The sequence below is a fragment of the Anopheles bellator genome, chromosome 1 (assembly GCF_943735745.2).
Source record: "Anopheles bellator chromosome 1, idAnoBellAS_SP24_06.2, whole genome shotgun sequence".
In the NCBI taxonomy this organism is placed as follows: domain Eukaryota; kingdom Metazoa; phylum Arthropoda; class Insecta; order Diptera; family Culicidae; genus Anopheles; species Anopheles bellator.
This window is the reverse complement of record NC_071285.1, coordinates 15,474,981-15,494,558: the sequence shown is the minus strand read 5'-3', so window position 1 is coordinate 15,494,558 and position 19,578 is coordinate 15,474,981. Positions and strand designations below refer to the sequence as shown.

Here is a 19,578-nt window from a genome sequence, read left to right as displayed (position 1 = left end):
ACGTTCCTTGGCGCTGGCTTCCGGCGAAACTATGATGCGTGTTAAGCTGATGAATAAAAACGCAAAGGACCGTTCATTTTAATCATAACAAAATTGGTGAGGCGAATACGGGCGGCCTCGGGCACGCATAAAACCGTAAACCGTAAATGGAGGGTGGCCCTCATTTCACTCCGGGGGCCTTCATTTTGGTTGGTGATGCGTTTCTTTTTCAGTTGGCCAAAAACCGATTTAAAACATAATTCAAAATATTCCATCACAACGCAGGCGCTTTTTACTGTGATGGGTTTCCGTAATGCGTATAATAATAATTGCGTTGCTCCTGGCCAGGAAATTAATCCGCTACGATTTTCAAGATACGCGGCCAAACATACCAAACTAATGAACTTTTTTCGACCAATATTTCAATAAAATGTGTAATCTTGTTTTAAAAATAGCTATCGCCGACCGCGCTTTGTGGTTTACGTTTGCGTATCGAAAGAAAATCTTGTTCCACAGCTACGGATCCGATGTCCGCCGATGTCATAGCTTCGGGACGAAAGCGATTTTTTTTCTCATTTTTTCAGTTTTCACCCCAATAGGTTTGCATAATGCAGATAATTTTCACCAACCCACGCCACGCATCAATCATGAATGCTTTTTGCAGAATTGATGATAGCGATGAGTGTGGCGCTCCGACGGGCCAACCGAGAATCACCTACCGTGGACTTTGGCGTCATCCGTAGTGAGTGATACACGAACACGCGGACATTGACGAAATCGTGCCAGAGAAATTAATTATTTAACGAGCCACTTTTATCGACACCGGCCCGACGGATGGCCCGCGGGTTGTTGCGTGGAACTGAGTGCGAATTAAGTGTGGGTCAGATTGACCGAAAAATAATATAACTTATAATGTCAAAAATTGTGCAAATTTGTCCCGTTTGGCTGCACGCCATGCTTCAACTACACACCATTGCCTGTGCTTTCATAGTTCAACCTTTTGACTGGATAATTGATTGGAAAATTGGGCTGCGGTGGCCAACAGTTCTAAAACAAACAAAAAACCGGGCTTCTGTGGTCGCCTCCAACTTTGACACGATGCTTGTTCCGTCGGATGTCTTCTTCACGAGCAAGTTTAAACCCCAGCCAACAAAGACGAAACTTATGACAAAATGTCGGTTTTGTGAATTATTAACAGGAACGATGTTCTCGTATTTATGAAATAGTAGCAGTTCTCGGCGCTCTTCACCACGGCTCATTTGATTCTCTTTTCTCGATGTTCCGGCGTTGCAAAGGATCGGGCTTCCTGGTAACGTATCCGATCGTCTTTCCTTCTCGCTTCTCGTTGGATACATGGCAAAACTCGCACCAGCTGAATATGACCCTTTCTTTTCTTTCTAACTAACTAACACGACTTTCTTAAATATATAGATTTATTATTTATGCTTCCTGTCAGTAACAACAACTTTGTGGGGTTATCAATTTTCATCGGAACTCTCGGAGTCCGAGTATGCTCCGAGGAGTCCCAAGCTACCAATTCCAGGGCCGGTAGTGGCTGTTGCTGCTGATGCAGTTCCTGTTGCCGGAACTACTATCGGTGGTGGCGCTTTTGGCGGTGGCATTTCCTTCTCCGCCTCGGTCGGCTTCTTCTTGACGACCAGATTACTGAGTGCCGTTTTCTTCACACCGATACTAAAGTTATCCAACTTACGGGCCTTCGCACTAGCGAACGATAGAGCGTTGGAGGCAGCGGCAGTAGACGAACTGGCAACGGCGGAAACATTTGGTTTGGAATTCTCCTCCTTCTTCGTAACGGCGGCATCTAACTGCTCTTCCTTTTCGTCTTCAACAATTATTTCGGTCGCTATTCGTTTAACGCCAGCTTTGTTTTGGAATTTAACGGATCTACAAGAAACGGAAATAAATACCCGGTTACAGTGCTGATGGGCGATTTTAAACGTATCTCTGTACTTACTTAATAAACTCCTCATCCTGTCGCTCCATGCGTTCCTCACGCTCACGAATGCTCTCGGTGCGATCATACTGCTGCAGCATGCTGTCGTAATCGATGTCCTGCTGACGCCGGTTTAAATCCCTCAGCTCTTCCAGCGATTCGAGAAGCTCGATTTCGTTCCGCGACTGCTGCGTCCGGTTCTCGAGCAGCTTCATCGGATTGTTGGCCTCTTCTTCGCGCACCTCCTCCTCTTCACGCCGTGCCTGCTCTTCGGCCAGTTTCAGGGCCATAAAGTTGCGCGTGGCACCCGCCTCAATCTCGTAGTCCGTGTTCCGCGGATCCGTCTTGAACGATATTTCCTGCAGGCAGCGCGTACACTTGATGTAGAAGCGATAAATCCGTATGCCGAGGTAGTCCTCATTTTCCACATCCTCCTTGCGTGCGTTAAACTTTTTGCCCTTGTAAATGTACTCGCCACAGGTGGCACAGCGCATGTTGAACGGTGCCATCAATCGCACCGTGTACTGCCGGTTCTTCGGGAGCTTCACCCGCGGGATCTTCGACGGATCGAAATCCGGCGGATAGTATTTCTACAAAAGGAGGAAACAAGTACTATAGGAGCTGCGCCCGACCATTTATATGATGCGCACAATTGACTTACGTTTAAAACCTTTCTTTCCGACATATTTTGCGATAAATAAAGCACTAGCACGGAAAAGGCCGAATACGGTGTGATTTGTTTATGTTTGGCTCTAGCAGAGTGACAGCACAGCGGGCTGCGTGCGTACAGTTTTCCTTCGCCTCAAACGAACGCAGCCAATTATGGTTGAAATGTTTTTCACCGGGCGCTTTTCGGCGTAGGAAAAAAGATTCAAATTCTAAAGAAAAACGTTGCAGTTATAAAAAAAGAGTAACTTAAGTACATTTGATATTGGATGATTAAATTTTATTTCACAGTAGTACTACACCCCATCCAATCTCTTTTTGACACCAACTTTGTCCCATAATTCAACACGTTCGTTTGGCTGTTTCCGTTCCTTTATTGATAAAATACACTTTTGATAAAGTTTCACGTTATAAGTGGCGCGTTTTCGAGTTTCCTTTTTTGGTTTGTTCGCTGTGGATTGTTGTTTGTTTAATGTTTTTTTTTACTTTTGTTTCGCAAAAAGTCATTTTACAGTTAGCGATTACGAAGAGTAATAAAATGTGATAAGATTAGAATTACGATATGATGAAATAAAATGGGGCCACGCGCCGCCCCTCCGTTCGAATTTAGTACTCTTAAGCCACGCTTCTAATGCAACACGGAAAGAAGCGCATCTCGTCGCAAAGGCGTTATCAGTATATATTAAGTCTACGGCGTAGTCGCTGGTCGCCATCGTTCGTTCTTCTGTGGGGTGTTATGCGTCAGACGTGGACGATGCTGAGGAGTTTCTGTTTGCTTTCGTTCCACTCCGTTCCAACATGGCACAAGCGGAAGCACAAGCTTTTGGGGTGGCTTGAGATGCGCAATAAACATAAAACTGCGTGCTGTTGGGATGCCACTGTACAGCAAATTTATCTTCAATTTATCAAACACAAATGGAGCAAACAGTTCAACACAGCCATCGTCTAGCACTGTCGTGTATGTGTGTATGTGGAGCTGGTGTGCCTTTCGATACTGATTGCCGGTGATGCCGCTGGTTGGCCGAGGATGATCACTTTGGGCCCGCAAATCTTGAATGTGGATTCGCGTGCGTGCGTGTTTGTGTGCGTGTGTGGGTTGTGTGGTGTGTTCTCTCCCAGATGATCGCAGGCTACTGGCTTCTGGTGGGCAGGGCAGGCCTGGTCGTTCGATGTTCCAAAGTTCCACGAAAAATAATCATAATCTCTACCGTAAGCTTCACTGCAGCCCATGGAAAAACGTTTGTTCGATCGACCGGCGCATCGATCGCCGAGAACCCTACCGGGTCCTTCTGTGACTCTCTAATCCCTTTCCTTTTCTCCTTTTCGTTCTAATATTTGTACGAGCAGCAAAGCTTACATCTAGTTGTAAACAGAAAGAAAAAATCTTACTCTATGTTACGCAGGCAGAATCAATAGTCAGGGAGCGTCTAGACTAGAGCATCGGGAAGGTTAAGGAGAGAGAGAGAGAGAGGGAGAGAGGACCAAGAAAAAACTGAAACGTCGAGACGACCAGTCAACTTGGTGTCTCGGATGTGACTCGGATTCGGAATGCTGCTCGGCACGGGCACGGACTCTCTTGATCGCCGCGTGATCGGTCTGGTCTGTCCGGCCGCCACGTGTGCCGATTCGGGTGCAGAGCCGGGTTCCAAAGATCATCGTGTCAGAAAAGTCAGAAGAAAGTAAAAGGTAAGGTAGTCCATCACTGTCCTCCGAGAGTTCCGCTCAGGCCGGGCACCGGATTTAGGCCATCGTTAGCGCGCCTGCGCCCATGCCAAATCCAACGCCCCGTGGTCCGTAGTTCCGACCGTAGCAACCCCGGCAGTAGATTTCTCCGTTCGGTCCGTCGTTCAGGTTGGTCGAGTCGAGCGACTTGTGGCAGTCGAAGCAACTGAAACACCGCTTGTGCCACACGCGGTTTTTGCTCAGCATCTTCTCGGCCTCGTACACGGCGTATCCGCAGCGCGGGCATCCCTTGCCGTCCTTGGCCTTCGGACCGTCGGCCGGTTTCGCGTCGGTGCTGGAAAACCGCAGGACAACGATCAGATTGGGGCACACTGCATTCACTAGCTTAGGGGACACTTACTGTACGGGGGCCGACTGCACGTCGGTCGAAACCAGGGTTGGCGTGTGGCCAAACCCGAATCCCTTCGGTCCGAACAGCTTGCCGTAGCAGGCGCGGCAGTGAATCTCCCGATCCGGGCCGTCGCACGCAATCATGGAATCGAGCGGACGGTGGCACTCGTTGCAGTTGAAGCACTTCTTGTGCCACATCGTCCCCTTGGCCAGCTGCTGCTCGGCTGCGAACACCATACCACCGCAGCGCGGGCAACCCTGTCCTTGCGGCGCCTTGATGACGGTCGTATCGATGCTGACCAGCGGCTTTTGAGAAGCCAACTGATCCTCACTGGAACCGATCAGAAGAGCACGGGAGTAACTGAGGATGTTCCTAGCATCGTGCCACCGGCTGATACTTACGACATGCAATCGGTCTGCAGGAATCCGGATCCACAGGCGAATCCGTACCCATGCGGTCCCCACTTCTTGCCGTAGCACGTCTTGCAGTAAACGTCACGATCCGGACCATCGCAGGCGATGATCGAGTCGAGCGTCTTGGTACAGTCGCGGCACTTGTAGCACTTGCGGTGCCACTCGCGACCCTTCGACAGGACTTGCTCGGCCGCGAAAACGACTCCACCGCACCGGGGGCATCCCTGGCCCGGCGACGCCTTGATCGACGACGTATCCGCAGTCGATGGTCTGGAGGCGAACTCACTGGGCAAACGGGAGCGAACGGGAGGTGGGATTAGTAGGTCATCTCTTACACGGAAACAACGTGCACATCAAACTACATGTCCCTAACTGTGTACGGTGTACGGCGAGAGTTGGTGTAAAATGTGGACACATAAGTTGGACACACAATCTACCACAAACGAGTCTACGAAACGAACGGTTCTACCTCTTGTAGTCCAAATCTCGCGCATCACTCATTAAGCCAAGCGACGAGATTCCCGAGTGACCGTAGCCACGGGACCCGAAGCGACTGGCGTAGCAGCCTACAAGAAGAAGTGGGGAGAGACGAGAGAGATACCATGTAGTGGCAAGACCACGAAGGGCAAGATCTTCACAGTACACAGTTAGTGACAGGTTAGTCATGTGGCCTGCCTGCCGTTCCTCAGGCCTCTTACCCTTCGATGTAGGTACTGTCGCTCTGCAGGGCGCCACCGCCCTTTCCGTAGCCGTAGCCCTTCGGACCGAACTTCTTGCCGTAACACACTGCCACGGCCACGGGCACCACAAAGAGACGGAGAGTAACGGAGTTAAAAACAACGAACAACGGACGCCCAGGAACGGCGCATGAACACCGCTTACCTTTGCAGTAGATGTTACGATCCGGGCCCTCGCAGCAGTTTACCGAATCGAGACCCTTCTTACACTCACCGCATTTGAAGCATCCCTTATGGTAGGCCTGTGGCAAAAGGGGAAAGGACAACACGACAGCACGTTTTAACGGACACTGCTCAACGGACGCCACTCGCCGCTCGACGGGAAAGCAGCCGGGAGTTAGACGCGCACACGGCACAACACCATCGTTAGTTACATCGTTAGCCACTTCCGGTGGTTCGGAGAGGACACCGATGCGATTTACCTCGGCAGTAAATCTCTTTGTCCGGTCCATCGCAGTGCATCGTGGAGTCAAGCGTGCGGTTGCAGACTAAGCATTTGAAGCATCGCCGATGGTAGCCCTGCGGAGGTCAGCGCGGAACACAAGCGGAGCGTTGGCGGGATCGGGTGCATCGGTACAGAGGAAGAAACGAAACGAGTTAAGCCAGTGCGAGTTTAGGCAAGCCCGGCCAGGGACCAGGACGCGCGTTGAGCGTGTTAGGCTCCAGCAAGCCCCCCTTTCAGTTAGCGGGTGCTGAGATGGGATGGGTAGGGTAGTTCGGGTGGCATCGACAACATAAATTCAACTCACTCTTCCACGTGCCAACATTTGCTCGGCCATGTAAACATATCCGCCGCAGCGAGGGCAACCCTCTCCTTCAGGTGCCTTGGCAAAGGGTTTCGGCTCAGTGTGTCCGTTCGTGCTAGTTGTTCATAGGGTTGCGCGCGTTCATTGAGGCAGCACTCATTTTTGGGGGGCGGTCAAGGTTTAGTTTCCGGGGAGTTCAACGAAACCAGGGGCACACACCCGCGTCATGAAGTGGTACGATTTTTTGTGGGATTTATTTAACGTCAAATTGTGGTGTGAATGTGGCCAAATGTGCGATGAGGAATGGTGAGTGGGAATAGGCAGACAGAGAAAGGGAGAGAGAGAGAGAAGAATAAAAAGAAAGAAGAGAGAAAGTATAAGAAAATATTAGACATTCAGTGTGGCCTGTCTGATTCGGCCCGAGGATTGTCAAGGAACGCGAGAATATCCTTCAGAAAACGGAACAAATTTGAGTGGTTCTTTTAGATTTAGATTTTAGAGACGGTTCCCTACGGCCGGAGGAAAACGCAATGACTCCGGGACAAGGTAAGCTCCCCCCTCCCCCCAGGAGGCCCCGTTTGGGTTCGCGTATCGGTTCGGTTCGGATCCAGTTTCTTTCCGGTTCGGTGTGCATTGTGCATTGTTCTGGCACACCCAAGACATAACTTCGAATTCTCATCCTGTTCGCTCGAGGGCACTTTCCTTATCCCGTAAGACATTGGTTAGGTGTTAGGTGAAGATTGAGGGATTGAACGTAAAAGAAAGAAAATAAAACATCTAGAAAGTGTCACAGAGAGGAGAATAAATGGCAAATGAAAGGGGTAAAATGGGACCAACACAACATGCAACACGAATTTGGATGGCGCGAATGATGCAGTAGAAAGCGCTGTAGTGTTCTGTGCTGGTAGTGACAAGGTTGGCGAAACAAGCGAAAAAAAAAACAAAACCGGGAAACTCCAACCAAACGCCGGCGTGGGAAAAGTCGGTAGCGGAAACACTCCACAGCAAAACAGAAAAAGAACGCATCGAAAACAAATGGACAGGCACAACAGCGTGTTAAACAGTTGGAATGAAAGGAAGAAAAACAACAGACAAACAACAACACTGTTACAACGGGGCACAGAAAGGAGAAGGAGAATGGGTGAGAAAAAACGGAAGGAAGAAGGTACAAAAAACACTGAAGGGCAAAGTTAAAAACAGAGAGTAAGAAAGGGAGAGAGAGAGAGAGAGAGCGGCACAGCATCACCCATCGATAGTAAGACAACATCGATAACAACCACAACAACGAACAAACAAACGGGAAAACACATCAAGAACATAAATATCTCACCGGTCACGGGGCCAGATCGAGGACACACGGACGGGAACATGAAACAATGGGACACACAGGCACCACACGCCAGTGTCGCAGTGTGTGTTGGGTGGGATGGGCGCGAATGGGTACATTGACGTTCGGTGTCTTAGGTTGTACTGTTCCGGCTCTTGCCCTCGGGGAGCTTATCCGGGAGCATCGCTTTTCGGTCGTTGCAACGACTCTATTGCGCTTCCGGCCGTTGTAATGGTGATGCAGTTTTGGTTGGTAACACACGACGTACACAGATGATCCGCGTAACAACGCAACAATGAAACTCATACACACGAGCACAGACACACACAGAGAGACGTCACAGTGTGGGCATGGCATTGGGTTTGTACATCGGCGGTGTTTGGGGACCTCGGAAGCTCGGAAGGAGAAATTGGAACTCCGGGATGCCGGGAAGCTCCTGCAGAGTGGTGAGTCGTGGCGTGATTTGTGGATGGCGGTGTGGTTCTCGATCCTTTTGGTGGTGGCCATGGTCCTGCTGCTTGCATTCCTTCCGGCCGGCCGTGTGCCTGTGTTCACGTGCATGTGTGTCTATGAGTGTGAGCCATTGTTTCTAATAGCCAGTCTGGCGAACGAAGCAGATTGTGCATGGTGGCCAGCCAGTGGCAGCAGTGTTTACGATGCAGTTCTCATGCATTTTCTTTTCGGTGTGTTTGAGATCACAAAATTTACAAGACAAAAGAAGGACGACGACGGCGGAACCAAAAACCAACAGACTCACCAACCAACCAACCAACAACAACATGGACACAGTTCATTAGTCACAGATACATAATACGATTTATTTGCCAAATAACTCATCCAATATCCGGTTTCGGTACAAGTGGCGGATCGATCGGGTGGCGAACGGCCCCCATTTCAAAGGCGTTCAATTCGCGTCGGAGTTTGTTCACCTCCAGCTTTGCTTTGCTTTTTCGAGAGACACATTTTCGGGGAAACAGCAACAATGGGGCACACCTCAACACAAGAACTAGTGCATCTGTCCAGCTAGATGGGTTTTCCGACGGGGACGTCTACTACTACGCCTGCCGGGTGGGCCAAGCTATGGGGCCAATCGTAGTGGAGAAAAAAAAAACGCCAAACGCAACACAGAAAACAAGGAACCACGTGGGGAAACACGCCCGCTCTCTCTCTGCGCGGGTGTGGTTCCTGTTTTATGAACCTGTTTCCTGTTTCTACGCGGGACACGGGTCGTTTTGTTTGTTTAAATCACAAAGCCTTTTGTTTAAAACGTACGCACAACACACTAACAGTTAACGAAATGGCGCAAAGGACCTCCTTAAGCCCGCGACCCGCGGCCCAATTGGGTCCTAACGCCGGGCGAAACCTAAACCGGACCGTAACAAAAAGGGGTGATTTTTGGGGATATGTTTTGATGCGTGTGAAGAGGTTCTACCGGTTCCGGTCACCGCTAACACTTCCTATCCTTCCGCTAGAAACCTGCCTACATTTGCCTATCAATACTTTTAAAATCGGTGCACCGGTTTTGTTGCTACAAAATACTTCAATGGTTTCCTCTGTGCTGCACGGGGACAACGAAACTCGAAACATTAAAACTCACATCCGGATCACTAACATCCGGACGCTAGAAAGAGACAGAGAGAGAGAGAGAGAGAGAGAGAGGGCCCTTGCGGTTCCGGCGGTCGGTTGTGCGTTTAGTGTTGGTTTGTAACTTCTCTTCATTTTTCGCTTCTCTTCTGTTTTACTTTTTAACGGACGTTTTTTTGTGGGGGGGCTTGTTGCTTGGTTTGCTAGTACGTAGTGCAGGATTTACTTGCTGCTCTCGAAGGGCAGCGATCAGAGAAGTGATCGGCATCGATCGGTTCATGAGTTCGTTTGTTTGAGTGTTTTCACATACGATTTCGGGGAAACGATAAACAATCGATAGGATGCAGCACAATCGACAGAGAGTGAAAGAGGGAGAGTGAAAGTTGTTGGTAATGGCCGACGGCGACGACGAACGGCGAACGGCGGTGGTGTTGGTGGTGATGGCGGTGGCGGATGTAGAGTGAAGGTAATAGCAGTAGTGGTAGCAATAGTAGTTTGTTGGTGTGGTTTCATAGTTTTTTTTTTGATTTGGTTTGGCATGAAAATGTAAGAAAAAAATAACAGAAAAGTGGAAATCAGCATGCAGTCTTATCGGTGGTTTCTTTAAGGGTTTTTCATACTGTCTAACGGGTTTTTTTTTTCTTATTTTCAATATATATAGCAGATACCGAGAGAGAGACAAATGAGGTAAGAAAAAGGGAACAATGGCACTGTGTACAGTTCCGTCGGCGAAAGGGGAATGATTCCTTTTTCGATGCCCGCACCGATCCGGCGAAGGAAGCGATCAAGCGGTTCGTTCGGTTAAAGCATCGTGACCGTGATTAGCGCGGTGATGGATTCGTGTTTTTTAGCGGCCCAAAAGTTTTACTAAGCCAATACTCATAAACGTAACCCGGGGTCCACAGTATGAGAAACTTGGTACAAATGTATGGCAGGCCAAGAAACTATTAATCTTTTGCTAGAGTTCCGTGAGTCACTTTGAGTTGCTTTTGAGCGCCTCATGTTTACGGGATATTTTCCTGTTTCGGGGGTATTTTTTTCAATTTGACAGTTTACGGCCAATTTTTTTTTATTTTTCCCAAAAATATGGCTAGTTTTTCGACAGTGGATAAAATTTTGACAAAAAATGGCAGTAGAAGGAGAAGGAAAGGAAACTGAAAAATCAAAGCATAAACAAACGCACTGTCATTTCACTCACTGGAGCTCACGGAGTTTTTCGCCCTAGTGTGGACGCTAGCATATCAAAAAACCTGTAGACAAAACTCATACTGTGGACGAGGCGTAAAAGACATAAAAATGAAATGGTTTAGGATGATGCTTCACCGAAAGCGCATGACACAATTCCTTGCGTGTTGTTTGTCTTGCAACGAATCTTACAAACATCGAAATAGCAAAACATCACCCCGAGCAGTACGGTGTTTGAAACGGCCATTGTTTTCTTTTTTGGGCAACGCAAAAGGTTGATGTGTTTGTGTACAGTATATAGACACGGGGCTGGGATGGTCCAGGAAGGTGGGTTCATCCGTTCCTTCCGGTCGGTTTATTAACAAGAAAGCACTCGAAACAGTCTAAGGAAAGGCCCCCGGCGAGATGGGTAAGAGAAACGATCGCTCCTCCTGCACACTGATGATCGGAACGCAAAACGCAATAGAAACACCCAAACTTCGAACAGGTCGCTGAGATTGCAACTCCGAATGGGAATGTGCCACAATGGAGGAACCGAGTGGTGGGGGAATAGGGGGACTGTGAGCTCGTGACTTACCCGTCGGTCGACTGAAACTGGGCGCCAGTGTCCATCGAGAGGCACCCGGCGCCTCCACCGAAGCCGTAGCCCTTCGGTCCGTACTTGCGTCCGTGGCAGTTCTTGCAGTACAGCTCGCTTTCGTGCTCGGCGCAGTTTGTGGAGTCAAGCATCTTGCCGCACATTCCTGCGTGGGTTCGGAAACGAAACGGAAAACAACGTTGTAGAATGTATTTCGAGTAGTTCGATTTAAAAATAACCTGCCGGTAAGAAATATTGATTGACAACCGCCAAACCGCCGCGCGGCACACGCAGCTAACCCGAGTGGCAACGGATCAACATCGATCGTGCCGTCCAATCGCGGACAAAGGGGTGCGAAAATGTGCTTTTAATTAGCGGCCAATCGGGCGGGGGGGGGCGGTTCGATGGCGTTCGAGGCGCAGGCCGAATGACCACAAATGGGGTCACATGCTCGCCACGTCGCCCATGTTGCTGCCGCGAACCGCGAACTGCGTGACCCCCGCGTTCACGACGCCCGATCAATCGGCCACGAAGAAGAAGCAGAAGCAGTGGTTGATCGACGGCCTGCCTGGGCACGTTGCCAGGAGCCGGCCCCACCCGGCACCCGGGTCGGCTAATTAGCATTGGCAACGATCGAGTCGCTCCGAACGGCCTCTGGAACCGCTGGCCTTCCGCACCAATTAAGGTGCTGATGCTCGGAACTCGGATTAATTTGCCTAGAAAAAGGGACCTCTGAACTTCGAATGGTTGAGAGCAGGACTTCTCCGGCTTCTCCATTCCTGGCGTTCCAATGTGGCCGAAGCAACACGCAAATAATGGGCCGAAGCAAAGCAAAAACTGCAACTTCTAAACAACTGCAGCAACGGCAGCGGCAGTGTGTGCCCTCGATGTTCTATTTTGGGGTTGCGTCAACGACACTTGGCCGTCTGCCGGTTTCGGTCCCTTCCCCTCCCGACCGAGCCCGGCTAGTTGTCAACAAAGCGACAGACAGGACGATCGGTAGCGATTCGTTGCCCCGCCGCGTTTCGATTCCCACAGCGCGATGTTCGCCCTTGCAACGGCAGACCCGGCATCGAGCGCATTGCGTAACAGACCCCCCCGCCCGATACTTACCGCATTTGAAGCAGCCCTTGTGGAATTTGTGTCCACCGGCGACACGCTCCTCGGCGGCGTACACCGACTTGCCGCACTTGGGGCACTTGGGGTTCTCAGCTGGCTTGAAAGGCATCGTGGGGCGTTTGGGCGGTTCTGCTACGCTGCAAAAACTCTCCGGCTCTGAAGCACACTCTGGAAACGGGAACCACGGCGGTCGGCGAGTACTCGGAGTATTCACACTGACTTCGACGGACCTTTAGCGGACGGGGTTAGGGTTTTAGTGAAAATGTTGCTTATGTAAAAGCGTTGCACTTGCGACGCGAGCCACGCGATACGCGATCTCGGGTGTGATCTAACAATCTTCGGCTTTTGCGACGGATTTTCACGTGGAACTCAAGTCACTAAAGTCAAGCGCCCCGCCCCCCGGGTAGGATTCACTTTCTAGCCCTGTAGCCACCCTGAATCGAAACCGACCGTAAACCGTGTGTCCCGCCCGATAGTGCTGTGCGTGCCGCTGACGACTGACTGCTCTCGATCGCGGATGCAGCCCTCGGCGTAGGCCTTTCGGTTAGATAACCGCCCCGGTCGGTGCTCACCCCGTTTGTTTTTCCCGCCAGAGGGCGCCCGCCCCAAAATCCCGATCTCGCAGCATCCTTTTAGTGTGTCGCAACTTGAGTGCGTGTCGCGTGTACTAGCTGTTGGTGCTTTAAAAATATCCTGCGTCAGCGCGAAACTCACGCGAGCTCCACACCGTAAACACACGGGCCCAAGAAGTGCATCTTTCCCACAAGAACAAGAAGAGCGCGGGAAGAAGCAAAAGAAAGGCGCGGCAGGGCAACAAAGTTCCGCTTGGGAGTGGCGCAGCTCGCGCTCGGGTGTTTGTGGACGGCTAGCGTCAGTGCGCAAGGACCACCTGCCGATCGCGCTGTTGCTAGCGGCGGCATCGCGTGCCGGTGAACTTTTCCATTTTCCCGGACCGAAAACACCAAACGGCTGCGAGAGAGCGATATTAATACCTCACCACGCGTGTTTGTGTGGGTTGAGAATTATTTAATGTTGGCATTGGGCCAACATTAAACTCCAACCAGCATCGGAAAGGTTTCCCGACGGCTAGCCGCCGACGCCACCGCAGGAAATCGTGCCATGGAATGTGTAGCCATTTGGAAAATGGATGAACGAGATGAAGCGGCACAGCACAGTAGCTAGAGGGGCAGAAGCTGACGGAAGAGAGTGCTGCCTCGCGTCAACCGGGACAACTGCTGTGCCCCACAAATCATTACTCTCCTCGAGGATGCGTGTGGCCACAGTTTTGCCCACTGCACCAACAACGTTCCGAAACCGCGATCCGTTCTGTGTGGGCGAATGCTGCTACCAAGTCGGGACCGGGATCAGGTAGGTGTTGGAGTTGGAGCTCCCCTACTCGATTCCGCGATCAGTTTGAGAAATGACTAATTAAAATAAGTCAATCAACACACGAAAATGATGAAGAATATATCGTCTCCAAAAAAAGGATTCAATCAGAAAGTAATTGATTGGGAGCTTAAAAAAGGCGTTTGAAGGCCTAAAATGTCATTAGTCCTATTAGTCCTTGTTCACTTTTCGACCGCAACCCATCACAGTTCAATGACGAACGCTGCGCTAAGAGCTCATATTTTTGACGAGTCGAAACGACACATTTGACCTCGCGCGCTGCGCTAAGAAAACTTCGTCCATCCATGGCCCTGGGTCCATCGAATCGTGTTCATCATCGGAATCATCACCAAACCGATTTACCGAACGCTCACGCACACGGGGTGTGTGTCCCTTTTTTCACACTTTTAAAAATAGTATCTTCCGCTCGGCTCCAAACGTCGGGCAAGGTTATGTAAATGTGGAACGTAATGTTTCCCACGGCGAACAACGGCACCATCGCAGGCTACACATGCACGCTGTTCGTCCTCGTTTGTCGTCGAAACTGGGTTAGAAGGTTGGCCCCCATGTAGTGTTCCGTTCATTAATCACTAACATACGATCGGTCCACTGGCCACCGCTGGCAGTGTTTTTGGGCGAATTTCTGGGCCACAATTTCTTCTTCCGTTCACAAAGATCACACCAGTGTTCCAGATCGGACACCATGCTCACAGAACTATCCCGGGTCGAAGTCGAAGAAGGTTAGATCACGGATCGTCGCAGTTCGTAGTGGCTGTCCTTTGGTCACACTTTGATCACCGCAGAAACGTCTGAGGTCCCTGTTTCACAAAAGATCAGCAGTCAACTGTCACTCTCCCACAGACTTGTGGCGATCGCACCCCGGTCTCGGTACTAACAGGGATTGAAACAGAAACTTCTGCTGCTGCTGCTGCTGCTGCTGCTGCTGCTGCTGAGGCTGCTGGCCGAGTGTCGAGAAATGCTGGACAAAACTGAGGCCGGAGGTCGGAAAACAGAACTGAACTGAAAACGCAAAACACTTTCGAAGCTCTCGCTAGAGCACTCTCCGACTACTAACCGTGTGTTCGAATGATTGACTATGGTGCCGTGCACTCGGTAGTCTATGTATCAAGGATGCACACGGCACGCCACCGCTTTATTCGGCAGCAAAACGGACCCGGTGCGGACAGCGACACATACACACCCAGGCGCGCGCGGACACGGTCGTCGATACTGCAGTCCTTTTCTAGCCAAACGGTGGCCACCGGAGAAGGTGGGACAGCCCACTGTTCCACCACGCCGGAGCGCCGGGAAATTGAAATGGAAAACTCAGGCCATCACATTCGACATCCGTTGGCTCGACGGGCCTCGACGGACCGGTCTCTGTCTGTCGGTGTGTTGGTTCCCTCGTCGAAAAACACACGTCACTCTAGCTCACCGTCGTCGTCGTCGTTGTCCTGCCACCTGACTCCCAGAGATGGCCGCGTGAGCGCTCGCCGATGAGTCACCGGTCCGGTTTGGGGCCTGACGGGGTCCGCCGGGTTTTCGATGACGGGATGACGAAGATGACAACTGTTTGATCTTCTCCGACGATCACCGGCGATCGCCCCCTCCCCGGCCGTCCGTATAAATCATCGATATCTTCCGTAGTTCGAGGGCCCTTTCGACGCAGAGACGATGGCTTTTTAACTACTTCCCATCGTTAAAGGTTTTCACCATGCCGGGGGCCATGAATCATAGTGGCCAAGCGGGGGGCACGGAATGGACCTCTCGAGCCCGGGTTCGGTTGGTACGTATGCTTAATATCACTTCACCGAGCAGAATGGGGGGAGGCCATTACTCACTGACGATGCTGGTGGAGTTTGATTTGCCGTTCCGGAGCCGATCGTTTCGCGTTCCCCGGTGGCCCGTTGAGTAGATTTTTATTAGTTTGTCCGACCTCCAGACGTCTTAATGCTGTTTTCAAATTTGGTTTTGCTTTTTTTTGTACATCGCAAAACTATGCTGGAAGTGTGGGTCCTACGAACGCGAGGATTGTGAAGAACAAAATTACAAAACTATTAGGAGAACATTTCAGAGAAAGATGGAAATGTTGCGGAGTATTGTAGGGGCAGAATTCGAATTAAATCCGCAATTTGTTACGCAGATTGCCTATAAACAGAATGCCAGCCTATGCTACCCTGTTATCTTATCAATGTTGCTCGATTTTTACGTTTGCGTGCTTAGCGATCAACGATTTTAAATTATGTTAAAATTATGTAGAAATGTACAAGAAATTGAATAGAATGTTCTGGTATTACTCTGGGTGGGAATTTTGCTGCTTCTTGCAGCAAGCAACGGTGACTCGTGTGCTGCACCTTTGCCATTTCCGTCGGTCGGTCGTTGGATGGAATTTTAATTATGTTTGCTTACGGCGGTCTCTCGCCGGTGTCGGTGCAAGTACCTTAACCAGACCAGAGGGTTGAGCATTACCCAACAAAGTATTATAATCGATTCTTCGGTATGTCTCGGTCTCGGTACCGGCGGTCTGTTTTGGCAACTCGATATCGTGACCCGGCCCAGGGCCCCAAGGCAAGTAATTACTCTTCACGCGGTGTGGAACATTTTAAATCTCATCAATTATCGTCATCCACTCTGCTGCTCTGCGGCGGACAACACGAGCGCGAGGTCAAAGATGACAACCCCCGGCCAGCCCGGCCGCGGAAGGGTTCCGTAGGCGTTCCCAGGACCCCGGGAGCCGAACATTATGCACATTGGCGATGGCCCCGCCGGTGGCGTGCATAATTCCGACCGAAAACGGAACCCTGGCGTCGCAAACAACGGGCAGCGTTATTAGAACGGTGGCCATTAGAAAACGCAAGCGAACCGAACGGTGCTCACCCATCATCCGAACAGGCATCCGAATTCGGGGCGCATGAATCACGGCTAGAAACGGGTGAGGAATGTTTTCTATATCTCGACACATCCCTCCGGGCGGGCTGCGGGCGCACACCCGTGCTATTTCTAACCCGGCACGGCACGACGCGCAGGCGATCCTCTCGGGCTCGGGCCGGTCCGGAAAAAGCTGGCGGCGCACGCACGGGTTTGGATTGTGCAGCGCGATCGGTGAGGAGAAAAATTTTTCGGTACACCTTTCGGTGGGCCGGCCAAATTTTCGTGTGCATAGCGCTATTTTTAGTGCCACATGGCGGCAACACCTTGCGGCGACGACGGCCGACGGCCGACGACGAGGCACTTTCGACTGGTGGAAAAGGTAAATAACGGGAGCCGGAGTGCGATATTCGGCCCGGCTTACGGCCGGCAAGGGTCTGGACTTCTTTCTCGGCAGCCGCTAGTGGCCGCCTAACCGCTAACCGCTATTACCAAGCATGTGGTGTGCAGCGCTGGAGGAGAACCATTTTCTATTTTAATCTCTCCCGCCTCCCGGGACTGGAGTAGGAAAATCGGCCGGCGGGCCGCTATGCCGGACTCCAATGAAAACGTTTCACAGATCATAACAATCGATAAAACACGATTATCGCCCGAAGGCACCGGATTGCACAATGATTATTGTTCCGCGAACAAACAGATAGCCCGGAGCCCGGTCGAATGCGGGAAACCCTAAACGGGTCCGTGGAAAACCCCCCGGTGGCCCGAAGATTCCCCTTTTTCCCAATTAGGCCGGTCGGAATTTGGTCGGAAAGGTCGTTCGAGAGTTTTCACACGGAAAGCGCAAAACAAATCAACGGAAAATCTTGGGAAAACTATCCGTTGCGATGGCCCGGAACACGGACCACGGGCCCCGTGACAGGTGAAAGGCGTCCTACGGTTACGGCTTTTCCACCTCGTTACGCTTTTTTCGCCACGGACCGATGGATGGAAAAACCGGCTTCGCCTGCGAACCGAACAGTCCAAGCCGCGCCGGTCGTCGTAGTGGTGAGCAGCTCGAAAAAATTGGAGCTCCACTAAAAATACATCTCCGGCCTCATCTGCCCGAAATAGATCCGCAGGAGAAAATTCTTCGTCAAAAAGTCGACGGTCCGACGGTCCGGCTACATGATCCCTTCGCCAGGCCGGCCACACGCCAGCCAGTGGCCGGCGGCGGACGGTGGTTGGGTGAAAGAAAAATCGCCACGCATTAATATGTATTTTTCACCCCGTCGATCCATCTCGATCTCGAAGCAGTTGACGAAAGCGCCCCTGGAAAGGTGGGGTTTCAGGTTGCCCCACGGCCGACAGCCGTCCTGCCCAAAAGGTGATGCCATCTCGGGATTGTGCAATCGGATTGGGCCGGGCCGTAATGGAATGTCCGTAGTCGTAATGGTCGGAGCGCACGCCACGGTACAAAATGGTTTCCCACGCTAAGGAGACATTAAAATATCCCCCCGAACGATGCCGTTGAAACAAAACGTCCCATAAACATTTCCACCGAAGCGGCCAATTAAACCGACCGACCGACCGACCGGCCAACCGGTTCGCTCGATGACGGAAGCGACCATTTCGAGTCCCCCCTTCGAGTCGGACTGGGAACGGGTCTGGCCTGCATCCGCCACCACACGGCAGGATCGCGCCGATGACGACGATCGAAACGGCTCCATATTGGTCACGGTGGCGGCCATCAGTCATGCTTCGACGGTTTCTGGCCGTTGGCGTGATGATTCACGCCTTCGGTGCTGGGTTGGCCAAACGAGAAGAAACATCCGCAAAGCTGGGCTTACGAGCGAACGGACAACAACAGATGATGGCCGCCGGTAGCGTCGCGTCACGATCCGGCACCGTCCACCGTTGGCCACTCCGGCAGGATAATGGGTTTAAAAATAATGTTGCGCATCGCCAATGTGCACTTATTGGCCGTGTATTATTAGAATGATATTATAAATAAAAACCCACGTAAATATATGATGCCAATTAGTAGTGTACGGGAGCAAGTGGCAGCAGATTCCACGGCAGGGCAGGATAATAATGGCGCGCTTGAGAGTAGCACAGGAAAGAATTCCGTTTCACTGGTAGATTGTGGAACTACTATACTGGTGTTGTGGTTAAAAAGTATGATCGTACAGTATTCGTTTACAGAAAAGAAATGCCTGGACTTTTGGATGGACCTATCAATTAGCAAACCCTTCGCGATCTTCCTATTAACGAACATTGATAAACGTTTCGTTACTTTAGTTACTTTAGTTTGACCCAATAAGATGACAGAAGGAAGTTATTAAATGAACTAAATCATTATGTTTATTTATTTATTTATTACAAGACACAGCGAATGTAGCTACTAGCTGTTCCCGGCGTGCGTCGCCACGCCTCATTTCATATTAATTTCTTGATGATCCGTCGATTCCGAGGATCGGGCTTCGTTATTGCGGCTCCAGAAAATCGGGTCGACCATTTTTTTGGGTCGTCTAGCCGGAATGACGAAGTTTTTACGAATTTTTGGAGTTGAGTTTTCCTATTAAAAAAATGACCACACGCTGATTTTTGTTATACTAGTTTTATAGTGAATTCACGGGAAGGCGGTCGGATGTGGTAAAACTTATTATATGTCCCTCTTCTGATTCTAAGCTACTTCCCCACCAATTTTAAGCCAAATCGGTTCAGCCATTCTTGAGTTATGAGGGTCATCGAAGCGTTTCGAATTTGTATCGACTTTCACTGAGTCTTTTTAACCTGCTTCAATGTTGCAACTGTAACTGTAAGGTTGCCTCAATCCCATTGCTATTCAAAATGTATGTTTACTGATCATTAGTGTTAGAGAAAGCTCTACCTTCAACGCCACCAAATAAACGTCGACGTCGATTTGACCAACACTTCTTCAGTCCTGCGTTGGGGATGGGCATTGGTTTTGAAATATTTGAAAA

At 50.6% G+C, this 19,578-nt stretch overlaps 2 protein-coding genes across 6 annotated transcripts; both read right to left on the bottom strand.

The window, feature by feature from the left end:
- Positions 1-1,454: 1,454 nt before the first annotated feature.
- On the bottom strand, positions 1,455-2,674 carry LOC131216384 (splicing factor YJU2). The gene is made up of 3 exons (XM_058210863.1): positions 2,595-2,674; positions 1,955-2,523; positions 1,455-1,884 (listed from the first exon to the last, which is right to left on the bottom strand). Exons 1-3 carry the CDS (start codon positions 2,616-2,618, stop codon positions 1,458-1,460), a joined length of 1,020 nt encoding a protein of 339 aa, XP_058066846.1. The 5' UTR covers positions 2,619-2,674; the 3' UTR covers positions 1,455-1,457.
- A 1,530-nt stretch (positions 2,675-4,204) lies between these two features.
- On the bottom strand, positions 4,205-14,846 carry LOC131205413 (muscle LIM protein 1). Of its 5 annotated transcripts, XM_058197495.1 has the most exons (10): positions 14,644-14,846; positions 12,356-12,591; positions 11,243-11,408; positions 6,573-6,684; positions 5,969-6,065; positions 5,801-5,872; positions 5,556-5,652; positions 5,075-5,371; positions 4,683-5,003; positions 4,205-4,616 (listed from the first exon to the last, which is right to left on the bottom strand). In XM_058197495.1, the coding sequence occupies exons 2-10, from the start codon at positions 12,468-12,470 to the stop codon at positions 4,340-4,342; spliced, it is 1,554 nt and encodes a 517-aa protein (XP_058053478.1). In that variant the 5' UTR covers positions 12,471-12,591; positions 14,644-14,846; the 3' UTR covers positions 4,205-4,339. The 5 variants fall into 5 exon arrangements, with proteins under 5 accessions (XP_058053478.1, XP_058053479.1, XP_058053480.1 ...); XM_058197496.1 differs by lacking the exons at positions 5,801-5,872; positions 5,969-6,065 and adding an exon at positions 6,246-6,342; XM_058197497.1 differs by lacking the exon at positions 5,556-5,652 and having other exon boundaries at positions 5,785-5,872.
- Positions 14,847-19,578: the final 4,732 nt, after the last annotated feature.

What these genes read in the sequence shown, in the direction of transcription:
- LOC131216384 (XM_058210863.1), bottom strand. Translation starts at nt 2,618, where the DNA reads ATGTCGGAAAGAAAGGTTTTAAAC. An exon ending in CGGAAAGAAAGGTTTTAAAC is followed by an intron (nt 2,524 to 2,594) that starts GTAAGTCAATTG and finishes CTCCTTTTGTAG; the next exon opens with AAATACTATCCGCCGGATTT. An exon ending in CAGGATGAGGAGTTTATTAA is followed by an intron (nt 1,885 to 1,954) that starts GTAAGTACAGAG and finishes CGTTTCTTGTAG; the next exon opens with ATCCGTTAAATTCCAAAACA.
- LOC131205413 (XM_058197495.1), bottom strand. Translation starts at nt 12,470, where the DNA reads ATGCCTTTCAAGCCAGCTGAGAACCCCAAGTGCCCCAAGTGCGGCAAG. An exon ending in CAGTTTCAGTCGACCGACGG is followed by an intron (nt 6,685 to 11,242) that starts GTAAGTCACGAG and finishes ATGAACAACTAG; the next exon opens with CACGAACGGACACACTGAGC. An exon ending in AAATGTTGGCACGTGGAAGA is followed by an intron (nt 6,066 to 6,572) that starts GTGAGTTGAATT and finishes CTTTTGCCACAG; the next exon opens with GCCTACCATAAGGGATGCTT.